At 38.8% G+C, this 22,500-nt stretch overlaps 1 protein-coding gene across 4 annotated transcripts in view; it reads right to left on the bottom strand.

Annotated features, from left to right (window-relative positions):
* The window catches only part of LOC144978513 (uncharacterized), a 54,930-nt gene that overhangs the window by 11,613 nt on the left and 20,817 nt on the right, over positions 1-22,500 (bottom strand). For all 4 annotated transcript variants that reach the window (XM_078924684.1, XM_078924683.1, XM_078924685.1 and 1 more), the window contains 10 exons: positions 21,154-21,231; positions 19,314-19,341; positions 18,251-18,355; positions 15,754-15,831; positions 13,742-13,855; positions 10,099-10,148; positions 8,055-8,158; positions 5,859-5,917; positions 5,084-5,228; positions 2,839-2,933 (listed from right to left, as the gene is read on the bottom strand). In XM_078924684.1, the coding sequence (XP_078780810.1) occupies positions 2,839-2,933; positions 5,084-5,228; positions 5,859-5,917; positions 8,055-8,158; positions 10,099-10,148; positions 13,742-13,855; positions 15,754-15,831; positions 18,251-18,355; positions 19,314-19,341; positions 21,154-21,231 (856 nt within the window). The remainder of the gene's footprint in view (positions 1-2,838; positions 2,934-5,083; positions 5,229-5,858; positions 5,918-8,054; positions 8,159-10,098; positions 10,149-13,741; positions 13,856-15,753; positions 15,832-18,250; positions 18,356-19,313; positions 19,342-21,153; positions 21,232-22,500) is intronic.

The following is a 22,500-nucleotide window of genomic DNA, read 5'->3' as shown; positions in this document are numbered from 1 at the left end:
GCTCCTTTTGCATTCGGCTACATCGATGATATTCTAATAGCCAGCCACTCCCATGAAGAACACCGTGAACACCTTCACCAGCTGTTTCAGCTTCTTTCTGACAACGGGTTGGTTATCAACAAAGGCAAGTGTGTATTTGGGGCTAGCGAACTTGACTTTCTTGGCCACCGTATCACATCGCAAGGTATTCTTCCACATCCTGACCGAGTTTCCGCATTAGTCAACAGTGAACCACCAACTGACCGCACCGGGCTCCAACGATTTCTCGGCATGATCAATTACTATCATCGGTTCATGCCACACATCGCTGACACACTTGCTCCACTGCATGCTCAGGCAAGCGGCAAAGGCCAACGCATCGAATGGTCCACAGACTGTCAAAAGGCTTTTGAACAAGCCAAAAACTCTCTCAAAAACATCGTCCTCCTCCATCATCCTCGTCAAAATGTGCCAACGAGCCTCACTGTCGATGCTTCAAACGTAGCTGTTGGTGCGCAAATAGAGCAACTACAGGATGGTAAATCGTGGATTCCCCTTGCTTTCTACTCACGGAAATTGTCTGAAACAGAGAAGAAATACAGTGCGTTTGATCGAGAACTCCTCGCCGCCTATTCCGCAATCAAACACTTCAGACATTATCTGGAAGGCCAGTCGTTTACAATTTACACTGACCACCAACCATTAGTTACAGCGATCAGAAGTCAAACGGATAGATCGCCGCGGCAGACGAGACACCTCTCCTACATAGCCGAATTTACTACAGATATACAACATCTCCGAGGAAAGTTCAATGTCGTCGCTGATGCCCTCTCCCGTTTAACAATCAATGCATCATCCAAGGGAGATCACAACCTATCCCCGGGAGATTTTGCACGTTTATCTAAAGACCAACGTGATTCAGGAGAGATGGAGAGCTACATGTCGAAAACAACAGGTTTAAATCTCCAATATGTCGACTTCGACACCCATGTCATCCTCTGTGACACGTCAACTGGAAGACTAAGGCCCATTCTACCCAAATCGTGGACACATCTGATTTTCGACCAATTGCACGGCCTATCACACTCTGGCCCAAGACCCACACAAAAACTCATTTGTCAGCGTTTTGTTTGGGAGAGTATGAAACGAGATATTCGTCGCTGGTGTAAAGAGTGCCATGCCTGCCAAGCATCAAAGATCAGTCGACATACCAAATCACCGTTATCAATTCGCTTACCACAACCAGACACACGATTTTCTAGCCTACACGTTGATCTTGTTGGCCCTTTACCAACAAGTCAAGGCATGTCATACATTTTCACCATAATAGACCGTTTTACTCGTTGGCCCGAAGCAATTCCACTACCAGATGCACATGCTACAACATGCGCACAAGCTGTTCTACAACATTGGATATCGCGGTTTGGTGTGCCAACAGACATTACCTCTGACCGAGGTAGACAATTCACCTCGACGCTTTGGTCAGAATTTGGGAAGTTGCTTGGCATCAAGACCAACAACACGACGGCATACCACCCACAAGCAAACGGGATGGTCGAGCGCTTTCACAGACAACTCAAAAGTGCATTGAAGGCGAGAACAACTTCTCCAAATTGGTACTCAGAACTCCCATTGGTTCTTCTTGGAATTCGTTCTTCTTGGAGACTTGAGGCCGATTGCTCACCTGCCGAAATGGTTTACGGTTCAACACTATGTCTTCCAGGAGAAATACTGCAACTCAAAAACACTCCGCACATAGAGCCTAGTTCAGATTTCGTGAAGCAACTCAAATTAACCATGCAATCACTGGCTTCAACTCCACCCAACTTTCATGGGAATCAGCCTGTTTACATGCCTACCAATCTAACTTCTACCGGTTACGTTTACGTTCGCATTGACTCTCACCGTTCCCCTTTACAACGGCACTATGACGGCCCTTATCGAATTTTAGAGACAAATGACAAATATTTTGTATTAGACATTAAAGGAAAAAAAGAGAAGGTAACTGTAGATCGCCTGAAAGCAGCACACATCGCTCCAACAACAATACAGCAAACAAGGAAGCCCCAATTAGGACCAGGTTCAGATACAAAATCTGCTACATTGGAAGAGGCGGTATCGGACAAAACACGCCCAAATAGAGACGTTACAATTACCACCAGGTCCGGTAGACAGTCAAGGCTCCCTCCTCGATATCAAGACTAGCGCTGTAAACTATGTGGTATACAGCTGGGAGGGGGGTAATGTAGGGAGCGAAAAAGACGAATGGAGCTTTGGACGAAGCGAGCGAAGTCTTCCGCTCTCTCACGAATCATGAACTGATAACAACAACAAGCTAAGACTTCTGATCAAACTTTTCCCTTTTATTATCATTCAAGTTTCATTAAATTACTATCGTTTGTATTTAATCATTTTGTTATTAAGTTATTTCGAGATCCTATAATAGCTTTAAAAAATTTAACAAGAACTGCTCGAAAGAAAAAAAAAAAGAAGAAATAGATATCGATGGTAGAATGTAATAATAATAATAATAATAATAATAATAATAATGATGATGATGATGATGATGATGATGATGATGATGATGATGATGATGATGATGATGATGATAATAATAATAGTAATAATAATAATAATAATAATAATAATAATAATAATAATAATAATAATAATAATAATAATGATGATGGTGATGACGATGACGACAACGACGACGACGACGACGACAACAATGATGATGATGATGATGATGATGATGATGATGATGATGATGATGATGATGATGATGATGTTGATGATGATGATAACCACGATGACTATGACGAATATGACAATGAAAATACTGTCCCTTTAACTTACCCGTATAACGTGTTTGTCCAATAGATTATCCATCCACTCAATCACCGCCTCTATATGCGATTGTTGCTGTAGCAATGTCTTCATCTCCTCAAACACTGGGCGGATGATAGAAGAAGAGACAAGCAAGTGACCCTTGCGTCAAAATCATTTGATGTCGGAACGTTTTAGATGATGAAAAATGAATGGATTTTCATTTTCAGACAGAAATGAAATGCTTGTGGCAACATTTATTTGTGCGTCTATGTGGTCTTGTGGTATGACACTCGCTTTTGGATCGGAAGGTCCTGGGTTCGAGCCTCGCGCCCGGCGCATAGTTGAGTCCTTGGAAAAGGCTCTCTACTCACATTCTCTCACCTTGCTCAGGTGTAAAATGAGTAACTGGCCGTTAACAGCTTTGTCTTTGTCCGAAAAATTGTAATATCGCCTAACAGGCGTCATGTCCCGTCCAACATGTTAAATGTTGCTGTTGACCAGGGACCCCTTGTAAAGGGCTTTGAGCATATTTAGTTGATATTGCGCTATATAAAGCTCATTTTAAAAAAAGAGTTGGTTGGGGAAATATAAAGGAAATGACTGAGAGCATGACGAAGGACTGCTTAGAGAAGCGCTGGACAGAGAGAATTGTGGAAGAATCTGCAATCAAACTTTTAGGTAGGTACGAAGCAAGCACCGTACCGCTGAGCCACGCTTCCCTGGGTGCCGTAATTGATTGAAGGCGACGTGAACATAGATTGCAGGTCTGATAATGGGACATAATTTTGGGCTCGTTTTTTAACATTGTTGTAATGGAGAATGTTTTGTGTTTGTTTGAGAGTATTTCCATTACCACAGTGAGCCCATAGCAATCTGAGTTATCTGACTTGTAAATAACTATCTACACATGATGATAAAAATCATTCTTGATTTCTTGTGTTTGAAATTTCCAACTTGTTCCTCATGCTCGCTCCCAAGATCGCCCAGCGGTTGGTTGAGCGCTCGCTTCACAAGGAAAATGACGGATATCCCTCGTGAGTGCAGTCGAGATTTTTTGTCTAACTCCACTTTATTTCCACTTAGCAGTGATTGGGTAGCTGGCTTTGTTAGATCTCGTGGAAAGCACTTTGTGGATGGACTAGCGTCCTGCCCAAAAGTTAGCAAGCAACTGTTACAGTTCGTTTAGAGCTATAAAAACCAGGATGAACTGCGGTTCCATGGGCATTGCTGAACCGAGAGGCGCCAAAGAGAAACAAGAGGGAAGGATCGGGGTCGGGGTGGAAGTGAAAAGCAATAGGGAAGAAAAGTGTGATGTCAAAAAACTGGTTCCTATTTCATTGGAAGCGTAAAACCACTCTTTCGGAGGACTGGATACACACCTTGTGTAATTCATCTTCTGGTGTCAGAGTGGTAGCATCTTATTTTCTAGTCTAAATAAATGCTTGTCGTCAATAAATATCATCCGCCTTCGCTCTTTTACTTCCCGGAATCCTAAGAATTTGCGTATACATCCTGCTACTGAAATAGTTATGCCACCTTTTTATAACCCATTTATCATTAATACTCCGAAGAACTGGTTGTATACACACTCCCAAGGATTTAGGAACCAAGAGAGTAGAGGGTTCGATGTCACGATTTTCTTCCCTATTAAAGTCCTACCTAAGAACCTCTTCGAGTAAAGGGGAGTAAATCAGTCTGGAATATATCATAATAATTTGAAACAAGATTTAGGCCCGTCGCAGTGTCGTCGTTCAGAGGTGTGATGAGAGCATTAGCGTCAGAATTTATCCGTGTTTTTGTGTGCCAAATTGGCAGATTTGATAACTGGAGAAGATGAAGAGAGGAGGAGGAAGAAGAAGAAGAAGAAGAAGAAGAAGAAGAAGAAGAAGAAGAAGAAGAAGAAGAAGAGGAAGAGGAAGAAGAAGTAGTAGTAGTAGCAGCAGCAGCAGCAGCAGCAGCAGTAGTAGTAGTAGTAGTAGTAGTAGTAGTAGTAGTAGTAGTAATAGTATTAGTAGTAGTAGAAGTAGTCGTAGTTGTTGTTGTTGTGGTAGTAGTAGTAGTAGTAGTGGTAGTAGTAGTAGTAGTAGTAGTAGTAGTAGTAGTAGTAGAAGAAGAAGAAGAAGAAGAAGAAGAAGAAGAAGAAGAAGAAGAAGAAGAAGAAGAAGAAGAAGAAGAAGATATTGCATTTAGAATCATCTAAATATAGCTCTTTGCTTTATATCTTCGAGAGTCACGCGTACAAAAGTACAAATCATATAATATCTTGACTTACCTGCCGTGATTGTCTTTTCCCGTACAATGTCAGGACTACCTAGTGGAAACCTGGTCTGGGCACAAATTTGTGTAAAATCCAACATATTGAGGTCTTTAACAGCTTGGCTGGTTACATCAGAGTTGGTCAGGTGGGAACGAGCTGTCTATGACAAAGTGATAGAGAAAAGTATTATCATCATCATCATCATCATCATTATTATCATCATCATCATCATCATCATCATTATCATCATCATCATAATCATCATTATCATCATCATCATGATAATAATAATCATCATCATCATCATCGTCATAATCAACAACAACGCCAACACCACCACCACCAACACGACCAACAACAACACCAACACCAACACCACCACCACACTTAAAACAACAACACCAACGACAACACCAACACCACCACCACCACCACCACCAACACCAACAACAACACCAACACCACCACCACCAACAACACCAACAACAACACCAACACCAACACCAACACCACCACCACACCAAAAACAACAACACCAACACCACCAACACCAACAACAACACCAACACCAACACCAACACCACACCAAAAACAACAACAACAACACCCACACCACCACCACCACCACCACCAACACCAACAACAACACCAACACCACCACCACCACCAACACCAACAACAACACCAACACCACCACCACACCAAAAACAACAACAACAACACCAACACCACCAACGCCACCAACAACAACACCACCAACCAATCATACATACCACAAACCAACACTTACTTGTGCCATCCTTACAAATCCAAGTTGCCTTTTGATGCACCTCAGAAAACATTTCACAGCTGAAAATGTTAATATAGATAAATATAATCTTATCAAAGACAAAAGGCCACTAAATATAAATAGTATGCGCTTGGCTGAGAAGCTCACAGAATTGCCATCCGGAAGTATAACGGACCAACACACAAAACTCTGTGTAACCATGAACTTTTATAGTATGGTTCATACAGTTTAATGAGAATTACTCATAACCGTGGATGGTAAAAATCAATAACTAAGACATGAGTGACGTCATATTCTTCTATCTATAGATAATATGAAGTTGACGTCACTCAGGTCTTTGTTATTGCTTTTTGCCATCCGCGTTTATGAGTAATTATCACTAAACTGTATTAACCAGACTAAAAACGTTCAAGGTTACAAAAAGTTTTGTGTATTGCTCCGTTATACTTCCGGATGTCAATGTTGTGAGCTTCCTAACCAAGCGCATACAATCTACAAGTTAACATTTTCACTACGAGTGGAATCTATGGATGCTATGCACTTAGTTAAAAGACTTACGACATCAGGCCAGCCGATATAATGTACCAACATACAAAACTACGTGTGACCTTAAACGTTTATAGTCTAATTGATAGAGTTTAGTGAGAACTGATCATTAAAATGGCTGTCTAAAAACAAAAAGATGTGTGACTTCAATCTCGTTCCTTCTATAAAGAATGAAAAGGGACGTGACATGAACAAAACAAGTTTGTCAGACCGTAGCCATCGCGAAGTTATAGCCTGACACTGAAACCCAAAATGACTGGCATTTTGACGTCATTATTTGGTTTTTGCACCGCCTAGTGAGTTGTCGTTAGTAGAGCTCATGAACTGTTGAATACGACTCACGATTTGTTTTCTTTTGTGGCCAAAGACTGGAATTTTGACGTCATTTTTTGGTCAGTGTCAGGCTATAATCTAACGATGGCTACGGTCAGAGTCATGAGGCCGATGTAGTCGGAGTTTATCCTGGTTTCTATAGCATGAAACGGACAATAGTACTCTCTTGCTACCTTTGGATAAGACGTTAGTCTATCATAACGTACTTTCTGTCAGATCTAAAGACCCATCTACTCAATTACTGATAGATGGACAGAAGGGTTGGAAAAAGAAACCCTTCAACTTCACCCGGATACGAACTCGGACGCTTTGCGTCTGAAGTCAGTGCTCTACCAACGTATCTATAGATAGTATGCTCTTGGCTAAGAAGCTCATAACATTGCCATCCGGAAGTGAAAAGGACCAACACACAAAACTATATGTAACCTCAAACGCTTATAGTCTGGTTAATACAGTTGAGTGAGAAGTACTCATAAACGCGGATGGCAAAAAATAATAACAAAGACTCTAGTGACGTCAACTTCATTCTATCTATTGGAACCCTCAAACCCCCCCCCCCCCCTAATGTGAAATGAGTGCTATACCAACTGATCTATCAGGACCCCCAATTTGGATGCGAGAAACTGATGGAAAATGTTTATATCTTAACACAAATTTTATGAATAAAGTTTTAAAATCTATTGTAACAAATCGTGTTCACCCCGACGTATATATAGAATGAAGATGACGTCACTCAGGTCTTTGTTTTTGCTTTTTGCCATCCGCGTTTGTGAGTAATTCTCACTTAACTGTATTAACCTGACTATAAACGTTCATGGATACACACAGTTTTGTGTGTTGGCCAGTTATACTTCCGGATGGCAATGTTATGAGCTTCTTAGCCAAGCGCATACTATCTATAACAAAGCTGTGATACAAAGCTGCTAGAAGCTGTGGACTGTATAAAGTTATAAACACAAACGAATGTAACAGCTTCAAAAAAAAAAAAAAAGAAGAAAAAAAGAAGAAGAACAAAATACCAAACACGGAACGTTTCGGGCTCAAAATCATGGGCTTTTTCAACCAACAACAACAACAACAACTACAACAACAAAAACAACAAAAAAAATAAATAGATAAAAACAATGAAACATAAATGCATTATTAGTAATATGCTTGTGATTTATGTTTATATTTTTTGTTGTTGGCTGAAGAAATTTTTTGAGCCCGAAACGTTCTTTGTTTTGGTATTTTCTTCATTTTTGGAGGCCGTTATATTCATTATTGTTTATTACTGTTAACACCGATTTTAGATGACTGTTCACGTAATCTTCTTACCTTTCTCTTTGATCTCTTTCACGCTTTCCGGAATAAAATCGTCCAAGGAGTTTTGAATCCATTTAGGAAGACTTCTCAAAAATAGTCTCAAATCAGATGAAAGACTGAAATAATAATGATAATAATTTGGCAAAGGAAAAATATTGTTTCAAAAAATTACACCAGATCGTTTGTTTAATTAGATAAAAAAAAGCAAAAATAAAAAAAAAGATTGAAAAAAATTCAACCAAAAAAAAAAACAAAAACAAACAAACAAAAAAAAAACAAACAACCAAAAAAAAACCAAACAAACAAACAAAACAACCAAAAAAAAAAAAAAAAAACAAAACCCAACAAAAAGACAAAAACAAAAAAAATTTACAAAGGAAAAAAATTACAAATATAGAAGAATAAGGCAATAGTGTAATTTAAATTCTTTCTAACTAGTATCAATTTGACACGATTGGGTTGCATACAAATCGACGTGGCCATATTTGCAGGTCTGATAAACGTGCTCAAATATGGGCTTGTAATGGATAATCTTTTACGTTGGTTTTGAGCGAGTTTGAGAGCATTTCCATAACAATAATGAGCCCATAACAATTTGAGTTATCAGACCTTGAAATTAGTAGACGTTGATGCAAATGGTTACGTAACTAAAACTATCAACATTAGTTAACACTAGAATATAAATACCACGACAGCGAGCATGAAAATAAAGGTGGCTGGCGACTTTGACCACACAGCAAAACCAAGAGCTTATTGCGTTTTTCAGAATGACAGGTAGCATACACACTTCTAAGGATTTAGGAACCAGGAAAGTAGAAGGTGCTCGTGACGTCACGACTTTTCTTTCCTATTGACAGCTCCGTTCTCACCCGGTTAGCCACATTGATTTCTCAAAGCATATTCTGGTTGCTAAGACAACGTTATAGCATCCACACCAATCCACATGTGTCATCTGTCTGGAGAGCCTTATTTTGTGGTCGGACCTCGACAGCTGATGATTCGAAGATTAACGTGTCACTACTGGCTGTCAGTGACGTGTATTTGATAGGCTGACGGGAAGGAGTGACTGACGCTGAAGAGGCGGGTAGATAAATGTTATTTGATTGGGGAGACAGGCTATTGTGGAGATTGGGTCGGTTGTGTTTACATAATAATGATAATGATAAAACAATGATGATGAGAGTAATGACAATGATATTAATAATAATAATAATAATAATAATAATAATAATAATAATAATAATAATAATAATAATAATAATAAAACAATGATGATGAGAGTAATAACAATGATATTATTATTAATAATAATAATAATAATAATAATAATAATAATAATAATAATAATAATAATAATAATAATAATAATAATGATAAAAATGATATTAATGATGATGATGATGATGATGATGATGATGATGATGATGATGATAATATTAATAAAACTAGGCAATATTATGTGACTTATTATTATTAACATGATCATCATCATCATCATCATCACCATCATCATCTTCATCATCATCATCATCATCATCATCATCACCATCATCATCTTCATCATCATCATCATCATCATCACCATCATCATCTTCATCATCAACATCATCATCATCATCATCATCATCATCATCATCATCATCATCACCATCATCATCTTCATCATCATCATCTTCATCATCATCATCATCATCATCATCATCATCATCATCATTATCATCATCATCATCATTATCATTCGTATCATTAGTCTTAAACTTCCCGGTTCCGAAATAAACAGTCGTGTAAAACACTCGAGTCACTATACTATTCTGAAATTTTAAAAACAAAAAGTAAATAAAAGCAAAAAACAAAAAACAAAAACAAAACAAAAAATGTCAGCGATGTGCACATATTTGCAGGTCTTATAACCGAGCGGAAATCTTGGGCTTGGTTTAACATTGTTGTCATGGACAATATCAAACGTTCGTTTGAGAGTATTTCCATTACAATTTCCATAACAATTTGGGTTGGGTTATCAGACCTGCAAATAAGCACACGTCGTGTCAGACCGTACCTGTCTGGAAAATCTTGGATGGAGTTTGGAACTAAGACGTCAAGGAGGACCTGAGATAGAAATACGATGGGGGGGGGGGGGGGGTTGATGGATGTGATATATGGGATTTTGCCCAAAGTCGTTGTCGTCACATTCATCACAAAAATACTCCAAAACTAAGTTATTTAGATTAATAAAGATGTAAAAGTCGTTTTAATCAGTTTGTTCTCAAAGCTGACGGTCTAGCATAAAACAGGGTTGCCAATTCATGAGGCAAACAAATGTTTACTGAACTTTTACGCAAACAAATTGCCCGACTTTTTTCAGAGTTGCTGAACTCCTGTAAAAGACGTGTATTCCTTTTTTTTCTCCGTTTAGCAGGTGATTGGAAAATATACTGAGGGTTTATAACACACTTCTTCTTCTTCTTCTTCCTCTTCTTCTTCTTTTTCTTCTTCTTCTTCTTCTTCTTTCAGCTTATCCCGAATTTGGCAGGGTTGCCATAATGAATGCCACATCTCCATGCATTTCGGTTCAGAGCATCATCTTCCTCCAGGCCCAGTTCTTTCATATCATCCTTTACATTATCCAACCATCTTGTCTTTGGTGCGAATCCTTTTTCCTCTTTTCCGCCAATTGTGAGTCCAATACTTTCCTTCCCACGTACTCCCTCTCTCGTCTCTACATGAACGAACCATTTCAATCTATCTTCTCTCATCTTTATTGATACATTCTCCACTTCAGTCAAGCTTCAAATTCGTTCATTTCTCACTTTATCTTTTCTTGTCCAGCCAAGTGACCATCTCAACATCTTCATTATTGCACCTCAACTTCCTTATCTTGCTTCTTTGTTATAGCTGCTGTCTCTAGTCCATATAACATTGCTGGTCTTACAACAGATGTATTACATTTTCCCCTACTAAATTCCGTATACGGAAAATTAGCAATCTTGATAAAAACCATAGTACTTATAGACTTTTCTAGTGCAGAAAAAGTATGGACGCAGTTGATAATTCGTCCACAATTCTTTGAACCTTTGAGAAAGTATTTGTTCTATTGGCAGTGAATTGTCAGTTTCTGGCTGATTTTTCATTATTCAACCCAGATTAACTAATGACAATGAAACGTCCATGATTTTTAAATTGTTACGGACATGATAAATACCTATTTGCGGGATGGATCACAAAAATCATGATATAGTTGTGATGAATTTTGATGTTGATGATGATGATGGTGATGATGATGATGATGGTGATGATGATGATGATAATGATGGTGATGATAATGACGACAACTCGATGTTGATGGTGATTGAGAGGATATTGATCTTAATGATGATAATGGTCCTACAAATAAAATGTTGATAATGATTGTAATCTAATCACAAGAGAGAGAGAGAGAGAGAGAGAGAGAGAGAGAGAGAGAGAGAGAGAGAGAGAGAGAGTGAGAGAGCGAGAGAGTGAGAGGTTGAGATATGCATTGACCGATAGAAGAATTAAACGTTAAAAAAAAGTAAAAATAGTAGTAAACTCTCCTATGAGTATTAGGCATCCTTCCGTCTCAAGAGACGATGGTTTGCGCCCTGTATGGCTTTAGTCTCATCAGTCTTGTTGAGAGCAACGACGGGTGTGACTCAGCAGACCAATCCTTGCATGGCAGTCTCTACCACAGTTGTTGCACACGTAGTTTGACTGTGTGTTTGGTATTAGGATCTGCTGCCTCTCTTTCCTCCTTGCTCTCCTCTCCTCAAACTTCATCTTTCTCATCTCCTCACCCCTCTTCACTCCCTCCATCACCGCATATCTCCAGCCGCTGCGGTCGTCAGCAAGCGACTCCCAGGTGTTTGAGTCGATGCCTGTCAATTTCATGTCTAGTTTGCAGACATCATAGAAGCGCAGAGCTGGACGGCCAGTTGGTCGCCGTCCAGAAGCTAGTTCACCGTACATGATGTCTTTGGGTATGCGTCCATCGTCCATCCTGTGTACGTGACCAAGCCATCGCAAACGTCGCTGGCAGAGCATGAGATGCATACTGAGGGAGTTCGCTCTTTCTAGCACTGCATTGTTAGTGAGTCTGTCCTGCCACCTGATGCCGAGAATTCGTCGTAGACAGCGAATGTGGAAGTTTTCCAGGCGGTTCTCCTGTCTGGCATATGTTGTCAAGGATTCACTGCCATACAGTAGGTTACTGAGTACACATGCCTGGTATACTCTGAGTTTGGTGTTCAAAGTGAGTTGGTTGTTGGTCCACACTCTCTTGCTCAGTTGTACCATGACAGCGGCAGCTTTTAGCGATGCGCTTGTCTAATTCTGCATCAAGTGAGAGGTTGCTGGTGATGGTTTTGCCCAGGTATGTGAAGTGATCAGTGACTTCTAGCTCCTCGTTGTCAATGTAAATTGCTGGTATAGAGGGGGCATCCTGACATATTACATTTGTTTTCTTGATGCTGATCGTCAGCCCAAATTCCCTGCATGCGTGGGAAAACCTGTCCATCAGCCGCTGAAGGTCTTCCTCGGTATGCGCGCATATAGCTGCATCATCTACAAATAGCATTTCCCTTATAAGGACTGTGCGGACCTTGGTCTTTGCTCTCAGCCGTGCCAGATTGAACAGCTTCCCATCACTTCTGGTGTGGAAGTGGACTCCTTCTGGGGACTTTTTGAATGCAAACTTCAGCAGTAAGGAGAAAAATATACCAAAGTCGGTGCGAGGACACAGCCTTGTTTCACGCCGCTGCGCATGGGGAAGGGTTCAGAGGCTCCATCTCGTAGCTGATGGTGCCCTTCATGTTGTTGTGGAAGGAGGCAATGATGCTAAGCTGCTGAGGAGGACAGCCAATCTTCTTTAGCAGCTGGAAAAGGCCCTTCCTGCTCACAAGGTCAAATGCCTTTGTCAGGTCAATAAATGCAATGTAGAGGGGCATCTGCTGTTCTCTGCATTTATCCTGAAGTTGACGTACTGAGATGATCATGTCCACTGTCGACCTCTTGGCTCTCAAGCCACACTGCGACTCTGGGTAGATACGTTCGGCGAGAACGCAGTCGAGCGAGGACAACGCGCGCAAAGACTTTACCCACAATGCTCAGTAGAGAGATTCCCCTATAGTTATTACAGTCACTACGGTCTCCCTTGTTTTTTGTAGAGGGTGATAATGTTGGCACCGCGCATATCCTGGGGTACCTTGCCTTCTCTCCAGCAAAGACACAGGAGTTTATGGAGTGGTTCCAAGAGGGCTGGCTTTCCACATTTGATGATTTCGGGTGGAATGCTGTCGTCACCGGGTGCTCTGCCACAGGCCAGAGCATCGATTGTTTGCTGAGCTCCTCCATAATTGGTTCTGCGTCTAGTTCTTCCAGTACTGGCAGTTCTTCAATTGCGTCTAACGCTTTTTGGGTGACAGAGTTTTCTCTGGCGTAGAGTTCCAAGTAGTGCTCTACCCATCTTCCCATCTGCTTGTCCTTATCTGTGATGACTTCCCCTGTCTTTGATTTAATAGGCGCAGTTTTCTTTTTAGATTTGCCTGTCGCCTGTTTGGTGCCCTCATACGTGACCCTTATGTTGCCACTGTCAGACGCTTGCTGGATGTTGTCCGACAACTGAAGCCAGTAGTCTGCTATGAGATTTACTGAATAATTAACATAACAAAGTGGATTACCCGACATACCTTGTACAATATAGAGTCACAGATGGCGATGACGTCAATCGTGACCGGAAGCTGCAAAACGTCTACAAGATGTTGTGGATATCCTTGCCAAAAGTGAAGCAGAAGATTTTGTATCTATGGAAAGTAATGATTAGTATTACGTTAAAGTTCTATGGAAAGTAATGATTAGTACCCCGTTAAAATTCTATGGAAAGTAATGATTAGTACTCTGTTAAAGTTCTATGGAAAGTAATGATTAGTACCCGTTAAAGTTCTGTGGAAAGTAATGATTTGTACTCCATTAAAGTTATATGGAAAGTAATGATTTGTACTCCGTTAAAATTCTATGGAAAGTAATGATTAGTACTCCGTTAAAGTTCTATGGAAAGTAATGATTAGTACCCCGTTAAAGTTCTATGGAAAGTAATGATTAGTACTCCATTAAAGTTATATGGAAAGTAATGATTAGTACTCCGTTAAAGTTCTATGGAAAGTAATGATTAGTACTCCATTAAAGTTATATGGAAAGTAATGATTAGTACTCCGTTTAAGCTCCATTGAAAGTAATGAGTAGTACTCCATTAAAGTTCAATGGAAAGTAATGATTTGTACTCCGTTAAAGTTTTATGGAAAGTAATGATAATGTGTACTCCTTTGAAGATCAAGTAACAAATTAGAGAGCGGGCACTGACGTAAGATAAAAAAAAAATCCGAAGCAAATGTGTATAAAACAGTGCTAGAAAAATTAATAAAAAAAGAAAATACAAGGAAAAAAACCCAAAATAAAATACATCATCCCGTCGAGACAGATTTGGGGGGGGGGGGATGATTCTGTCTTGCATTTTGTCTCTCTGCTTGGTCTTGCATTGTTTCATACACATTTTTATAGATTTTTATCCGTTTGAAGTTGCAATATTAAAAACAAACCAAAATAATAAAAAAATAAATAATAGTCTAGAGAATTTATATAGCGCAATATCCACTAAACGTCTCAAAGCGTTTTACAAGGGGTCCCTGGCCAACAGCAACACGTTAACATATAGAATGAGACATGAAGCCAGAGACAACGCTGTTAACGGCTAGGTAATCATTTTACACATGAGTACGGTGAGAGAATGTGAGTAAAGGGCCTTTTCCAAGTACTCAACTATGCGCCGAGCGAGGCTCGAACCCATGAACGTCCGATCCAAAAGCGAGTGTCATACGACAATATTATGTGCACATTTTTACAGGTCTGATAACGGAACGCCATTCTGGGCTTGTTTTAACATTGTTATAATGGAGAGTATTTTTCGTTGATTTGAAAGTGTGTATTTCCTCATTACAATTGTAAGCCTATACATTTCTGGTTATCAGACCTAGGAATAAATATACGTCGGTATCATATCTAAACAAGTAAAATCTTAAAACACTATAGAATAGAGAACAAAAATGTGGTGTCAAAATACTGGTTCCAATCTCATTGGAAGTGTAAACCCACTCTTTTGGAGGGTTGGATACATACCTTGTGAAATTGATTTTCTGGTTTCAGAGTGATGGTATCATATTTTCATGACATCATGATGATGATGATGATGATGATGATGATGATGATGATGGTGATGATGATGATGATGATGATGATGATGATGATGATGATGATGATGATGATGATGATGATGATGACGATGATGATGATAATGATGATAATGATGATGATGGCGATGATGATGATGATGATGATGGTGATGATGATGATGATGATGATGATGATGATGATGATGATGATGATGATGATGATGATAATGATGATAATGATGATGATGGCGATGATGATGATGGTGATGATGATGATGATGATGATGATGATGATGATGATGATGATGATGATGATGATGATGATGATGATGATGATGCTGAGGATGATGATGATGATGATGATGATGACATGATGATGATGATGACGATGATGGTGGTGATGACACGATGATGATAATACGAATAACGATAATAAAAATACGTTATACACTTTTATCATACTATATCTCACTCACCTCATCAAAGTTGGCAGTGATAACAGTGTCTAGAATTCTCTGCGAGTGTGTACGATACATCATAATGAATGTTTCCATCTGGGCATAAAGACAAAATGTTAGAAAAATCGGATATAAATAACAAAACACTTTCTTGGGAGAGCTGAAAAATGGAATCAAACTCATATACCCATAACACCCGTGCCTTCTGAATTAATTCTCTCCATTTCAATAAAACTGATACTTATTAAAGCGCTAGAAGCTGTGGACTGTAAAAGTAGTAAACAAATATGAATATAACAGCTTAAAAATACCAGACACGGAACGTTTCGGGCATAAAACTCTTCTTCAGCCAACAACGGCTATGTGGTCTAGTGCTATGACACTTGCTTTCGGATCGGAAGGTCCTGATTTGGAGCCTCGCTTTACTCTCTACTCACATTCTCTCACCATACTCAGGTGTAAAATGAGTACCTGGCCGTTAACAGACATGTCTCTGTCAGAAAAAAATTGTAATATCGCCTAACAGGCGTCATGTCTCATTCTACATGTTACGTGTTGCTGTTGGTCATAACGCTTTGAGCACGTTTAGTGGATATTGCGCTATATAAAAGCTCAAGCTCAAGTTTAAAATACTAAATACAGAACGTTTCGTGCTCAAAACCCTTCTTCAGCAAACGAAAAAAAAAGAAAGAAAGACACAACAACATTACTAAATTCAAAGATCGGCCACAGAGAAATTTTAGAACCACATCTCTGAAATTTGAGAGTAAAAAATCGAATTATGGAGGAGTACTGCAGTTGGTGATTTGTATTGTTTAAAATTGAAACCGAAAATGTGCACAAAAACATAAAGATCTGAAAAATTATTGTTTTGTTTATTTGTTTTGTTTTTAAGGGATTTACGGCCCCTTGCGATATATTTAGGCCATATCAGCTTCAGTCAAAAGGTAGAAAATGGAATAGTCAAAAAAATTCGAGAAGTACGATTAAAACAAAGAGAAAAAGTTTTGAAATAAAGGGGGAATAGTCTCATCCAGACACCAGCACATGATCCCACTAAGAGGAATACACTCAAATGTTTACAGGATACATCCAAAACAGAATTCATAACTAAAAACACATAACAGAGAGATGATTTACATTGAAATAATTATCACCTCTCGAAACTAATACTAAACATTTGACTGTCTCTCTTCAAGCTATGGATTCCAGCAAGGGTCAGTACAACCCCAAGCAATCCCATTATAGACAAAGACAGAAAGCAGCTCGGAAAACAAATATAAGGGGATAGAAGACAGCAAGTAACCTCCTGCGCACAATGAGAGGTCAAACGACCCACCCAAGAAAAAGTGTGTATGAAAAGTGCCAGTCAAAGCACGAATGAAAAATACAAGGAAAAAAAAACATCCCAAAAGTTAAATCCGCCTCGACTGAGAATTGAACCTCAGATCTCCTGATTACCGATCAGATTAGCTGACGAAACCAGTGCCGGTTCCCTAATTTGTCGCAATAACAAAAGTCTACCATATATTTGCTGCTAAATCGTGCATCCATTCACTTCCACGTTATGAATACCAATTATACACACATATTTATTATAAATCTGAACAAGTTAAAACCCTTAAGAAGAGTATACTGCCATACTATGGAAAAACACATTCAAAAACTTGGCCAGAAAACTCGTCCTTCAAATATCGATCGATTTAAATGACTCTCGTCTTGGCAAAAACTTGCCAGTCCCAGGTTTGAGAGTTTTTGCCAAGACGAGAGTCATTTAAATCGATTGATATTTAAAGGACGAGTTTTCTGGCCAAATTTTTAATTATGTGTTTTCCAGAGTACCGCAGTATAGGCATTAAATCAATCCCAAATATCGGGTAACCTCTGTAGTGAAATGGTAGCACATCTGACCAGTAATTAGGTCCCAGGTTCGATCCTCTGTCAAGAAAGGCTATTGTTTTGGGATTTTTCCCTTGTATTTTTCTATTCTTGCTTTGTCTGGTATTGTTTCATACACACTTTTCAGATCTTTATCTTACACCAGTGCCTGCTCCCCCTAATCTACACACGTACGTATCTATTCGGGATTTTGTTGAAATGTGTACCGTAGCTGTCATTTTTTTACACCGTATTGTTACTCACCCAGTTAATCTTTGGTCATAGTTGGCTTTTGTTTTGCGTCAATAATTTGGTTAATTTATCATTTAACTCTCTCCTTATCAACCATTTTCAGGATTTTCCCCAAAACTTCACACCCAACTAACACAAAAATAGATTTTTATCACTCTGACAAAATAGCAGTAAAGTTCTTGCCATACATTATTTCTTTAGTAAAACACGCTCTACAACACACTGTTCATTTTCTTTAAATTTTATGATGTACAAAGTAAATTTGAATAAGAAAAATGTTGATTGTATCGTAACGAATATGACGATTTTCCTATAGTTGGTTAAATTGAGTTACAGCAATTTTACAGGATGCAATTTTAATTGTTCCACTGTGTAGGCTACCTACCTTTTCTGTGGTTGCCTCGTCAGGTAGAATAAGATTTCTGGCATTTGGAAAGTCTGGTAGAAGAGTGCCAGTCTTGGAGCTCAGGGAATATTTCCTGGTACTACCCTGGGGTAAATAATTACGGTTAAAGCCAATTATTTGTGGAAGAGACATTATTTTTATAGAATTGCTGAAGAGGAGATATGTGATTGCGGTTGTTATAAGGAATATTGTTTGTTTATTTGCTATTACAACGACTAAACTAAACTTACAACAAGAACAAAGCAACAACATCAACAACAATATCAACAGCGAATACTTCTAGTACTACTTCTACTACTTTTTCTACCACTACTACTACTACTACTACTACTACTACTACTACTACTACTACTACTACTACTACTACTACTACTACTACTACTACTACTACTACTACTACTACTACTACTACTACTACTACTACTACTACGAGAACTACTACTATTACTACTACTACTACTACTACTACTACTACTACTACTACTACTACTAGAACTACTACTACTACTACTACTACTACTACTACTACTACTACTACTACTACTACTACTAGAACTACTACTAGAACTACTACTACTACTACTACTACTACTACTACTACTACTACTACTACTACTACTAGAACTACTACTAGAACTACTACTACTACTACTACTACTACTACTACTACTATTATTATTACGACTACTACTACTACTACTACTACTACTACTACTACTACTACTACTACTACTACTACTACTAGAACTACTATTACTACTACTACTACTACTACTACTACTACTACTACTACTACTACTACAACTACTACTACTACTACTACTACAACTACTACTACTACTACTACTACTACTACTACTACTACTACTACTACTACTACTACTACTAGAACTACTACTAGAACAACAACTACTACTACTACTACTACTACTACTACTACTACTACTACTACTACTACTACTACTACTACTACTACTACTAATACTACTACTACCCCCGCCACACCACCATCATGACCATAGGCATTCCATGAAAACTTTACCTCGGTCTTTATTTTAGTACCCGAAAATCTGAGGAAAGAGAAAATACGGGACACCGATAAAGCAAAAGCCATGCTATTGAAGAATTAGAAATCAAGATATTCAATCTGATAAATTTCGAACCCCTCCCCCCCCCCCCCCCCCAACATTTAGTGATAAAGATAAGATACTATAAAATACCCCCCCCCCCCCCAAAAAAAAGAGCTTTTATATAGGGCAATATCCACTAAACATGCTCAAACCCTTGTAAAAAGGGTTCCCTGACCAATAGCAACACTTAACGTGTAAAACGAGACATGACGCCTGTTAGGCGATATTACAATATGTTTTTCCGACAGAGACACCGCTGTTAATGCCCAAGTACTCTGAGTACAGTGAGAGAATGTGAGTAAAGCGTCTTTGTCAAGGACTCAACTATGCGCTAAACAAGGCTCGAACCCAGGACCTTTCGATCCGAAAGCGGGTGTCATACTTCATTTCATCATCCTCCTCTAGTGTAAAATGAGTACCTGGCCCGTAAAACCTACAATGACTTGAATAGATCTATCAAGACGGGACAGCGTGGCTCAGCTCAGCGGTACGGTCTTTGCTTCGTACCCAAAAGGTACCGAGTTCGAATGCCATACCCACTGCGCTGTGTGGCATTGAGCAAGTCACTCCGCCCTAGCTCAATTCGCGGCGCTGCTCTGCACTGCGGTGGATGCCTGGGTTAATATAGTTTTTCCCTTGGAATAGAACCCAGAGACAAATTTCCTCTATGGGATGAATAAAGGAAATTTTGATTATTTATTATTATTTTTTAAATTCCTCATTCTACTCTAGTATAAAATGAGTATACCTGGCCCGTAAAACCTACAATGATTTAAATAGATAAAATATCAAGATTTTAAAGGTGATTGAAATTCACGTGAGTACATAAACTAGAGCTTTTTAAAAAAAACTAGAGCTTTTATATAGCGCAATATCCAATAAAATGTACTCAAAGCGCTTTACAAATGGTCCCTGGCCAATAGCAACGAGTAACATGTAGAACGAAACATGACGCCTGTTAGGCGATATTACAATTTTTTTCCGACAGAGACTATGCTGTTGACGGCCGGTTACTCATTTTACACCTGAGTACGGTGAGAGAATGTAAGAAAAGAGACTTTTCCAAGGACCCAACTATGCGGCGAGCGAAGAGGCTCGAACCCATGAAACTTCCGATCCGAAAAAGAGTGTCATACCACAAGACCACATAGCCACACATAGTCTTCCCTTGGAATAGACCCTAGAGGCAAATTTCCCCTATGGGATGAATAAAGGGAATTTTATTTTTGTTTTATTTATTTTAACAAAATGTAATTTCCTCATTCTACTCTAGTGTAAAATGAGTACCCGGCCTGTAAAGCATACAATGATTTAAATAGATATATGTGTCAGTGCATGACATAATCAGTCGGAAGATGCAAATTTTGGATTAGCATTTTTTCCATTTTCTGAAAGAATATGCTCTCCAGAGAATTTTAATCTTTATTTGAAGTAAATCGGGTGATTTTTCATGAAGTTATGATCAGATGTATGGGAAAGGTATCCAGCAACTTTTCTCAAATTTCATATTTTTTTCAATTTGACTAGCTGTAAAAAAATTTAGAAGTGAAATTTAGCTTTGACATTTCCAGAAGATGTACGAACAGGGTTGATTTAATCATTTATGAGAAGAACTCAATTTTGATAAAAGGTGACCTCATAACTAAACCTGGCAATATCTCAGTTCAAACCTTTTCACCATCCGATTGATTAAGTTATTCACTGTAACATATCAAGATTTTAAAGGTGATTAGAATTCACGTGAGTACATACCGTGTGAGGCCTTTCCCTGTGTAGACGGATTGATAGTAAATAGAAGATTCTTTGATTCCAATGCCATAGTAGTGGTACCTGGATGTTTTGAAAATAACGTAGTAGTAATTGAGCTTTATATAGCGCAATATCCACTAAATGTGCTCAACGCGCTTTACAAGGGGTCTCTGGTCAACAGCAACATTTAACATGCAGGACGGGACATGACGCCTGTTAGGCGATATTACAATTATTCGGACAAAGACAACGCTGTTAACGGTCAGGTACTCATTTTACAACTGAGTACGGTGAGAGAATGTGAGTAAAGAACCTTTTCCAAGGACTCAACTATGCGCCGAGCGCGAGGCTCGAACCCAGGACCTTCTGATCCGAAAGCGAGTGTCATACCACTAGACCACACATAGCCGCACGTAGAAATAAATGATAACAACAATGAAACGGAATGGAAGCTCGAATTCAATTTACGAAGAAAGATGATGATGTAGACGTTTCGGCTTTTCCCTTTGTCAACAAAACACGATGAAATGAGACACTAAATAAACTCGAATCCTTTATAGAAAGAAAAAAAAAAACATTTGATAAATTTCTACTCCGAGCATAACAAGAGTAATGTTAAAAATTGACGTAGCTCGAAAATGCAGGTCTGATAACCGAACGCAGTTTTGGGCTTGATTGAACATTGTTGTATTGGAGAATATTTTGCGTTGGTTTGAGAGTATTTCCATTACAACAAGTAAACGCATTTTAAAGGTTGCCACCGACGTTCACTTATTTGCAGGTCTGATAACCCAATTCCTTATGAGCTCATTGTTGTTATGGAAATCTCAAATAATGACGCAAAATATTGTCCGTTACAAGAATGTCAAACTAGGCCCATAGTGGGTTCGGATGTCAGACCTGCTTATATGAACACGTCGCCTAATATGAATGCAAACTTTCAGATTTTAAGGATTTTCAGAGAGAAAAAAAAATCCCCGTTTATGCTGCCACTTATGAATGCTTCTTCCGCCTTGTGAAAAAATTAGCAGGCATTTAATCAGTTGAAGGTCATTTAAATCGATCGATATTTAAAGGACGAGTTTTCTGGGCAAATTTTGTTAAAATACGCGTCTTTCCAGAGTCGGGCAGTAAACTGATTTAACTCACTCAATCCTATAGATTTTTTGCTACTTTTCAAAATTGGAAAAATGTATTAAAAAAGAGCATGTACATAGATAGTTTTATTCAACTCCCATTAACATGTAAAAATTAAGAACATTAGCTTTGATACTACGCCTATAATTTGTCTCAGAAAAATGTAGTAAATAGGCATGAGGCAAAAGTAACCCGGGTAAACTACGGATATAG

Source organism: Berghia stephanieae, chromosome 8 (assembly GCF_034508935.2).
Source record: "Berghia stephanieae isolate SIO BIC M18660-M18661 chromosome 8, UCSD_Bste_1.3, whole genome shotgun sequence".
In the NCBI taxonomy this organism is placed as follows: Eukaryota; Metazoa; Mollusca; class Gastropoda; order Nudibranchia; family Aeolidiidae; genus Berghia; species Berghia stephanieae.
This window is presented reverse-complemented; position numbering and strand designations above follow the sequence as displayed.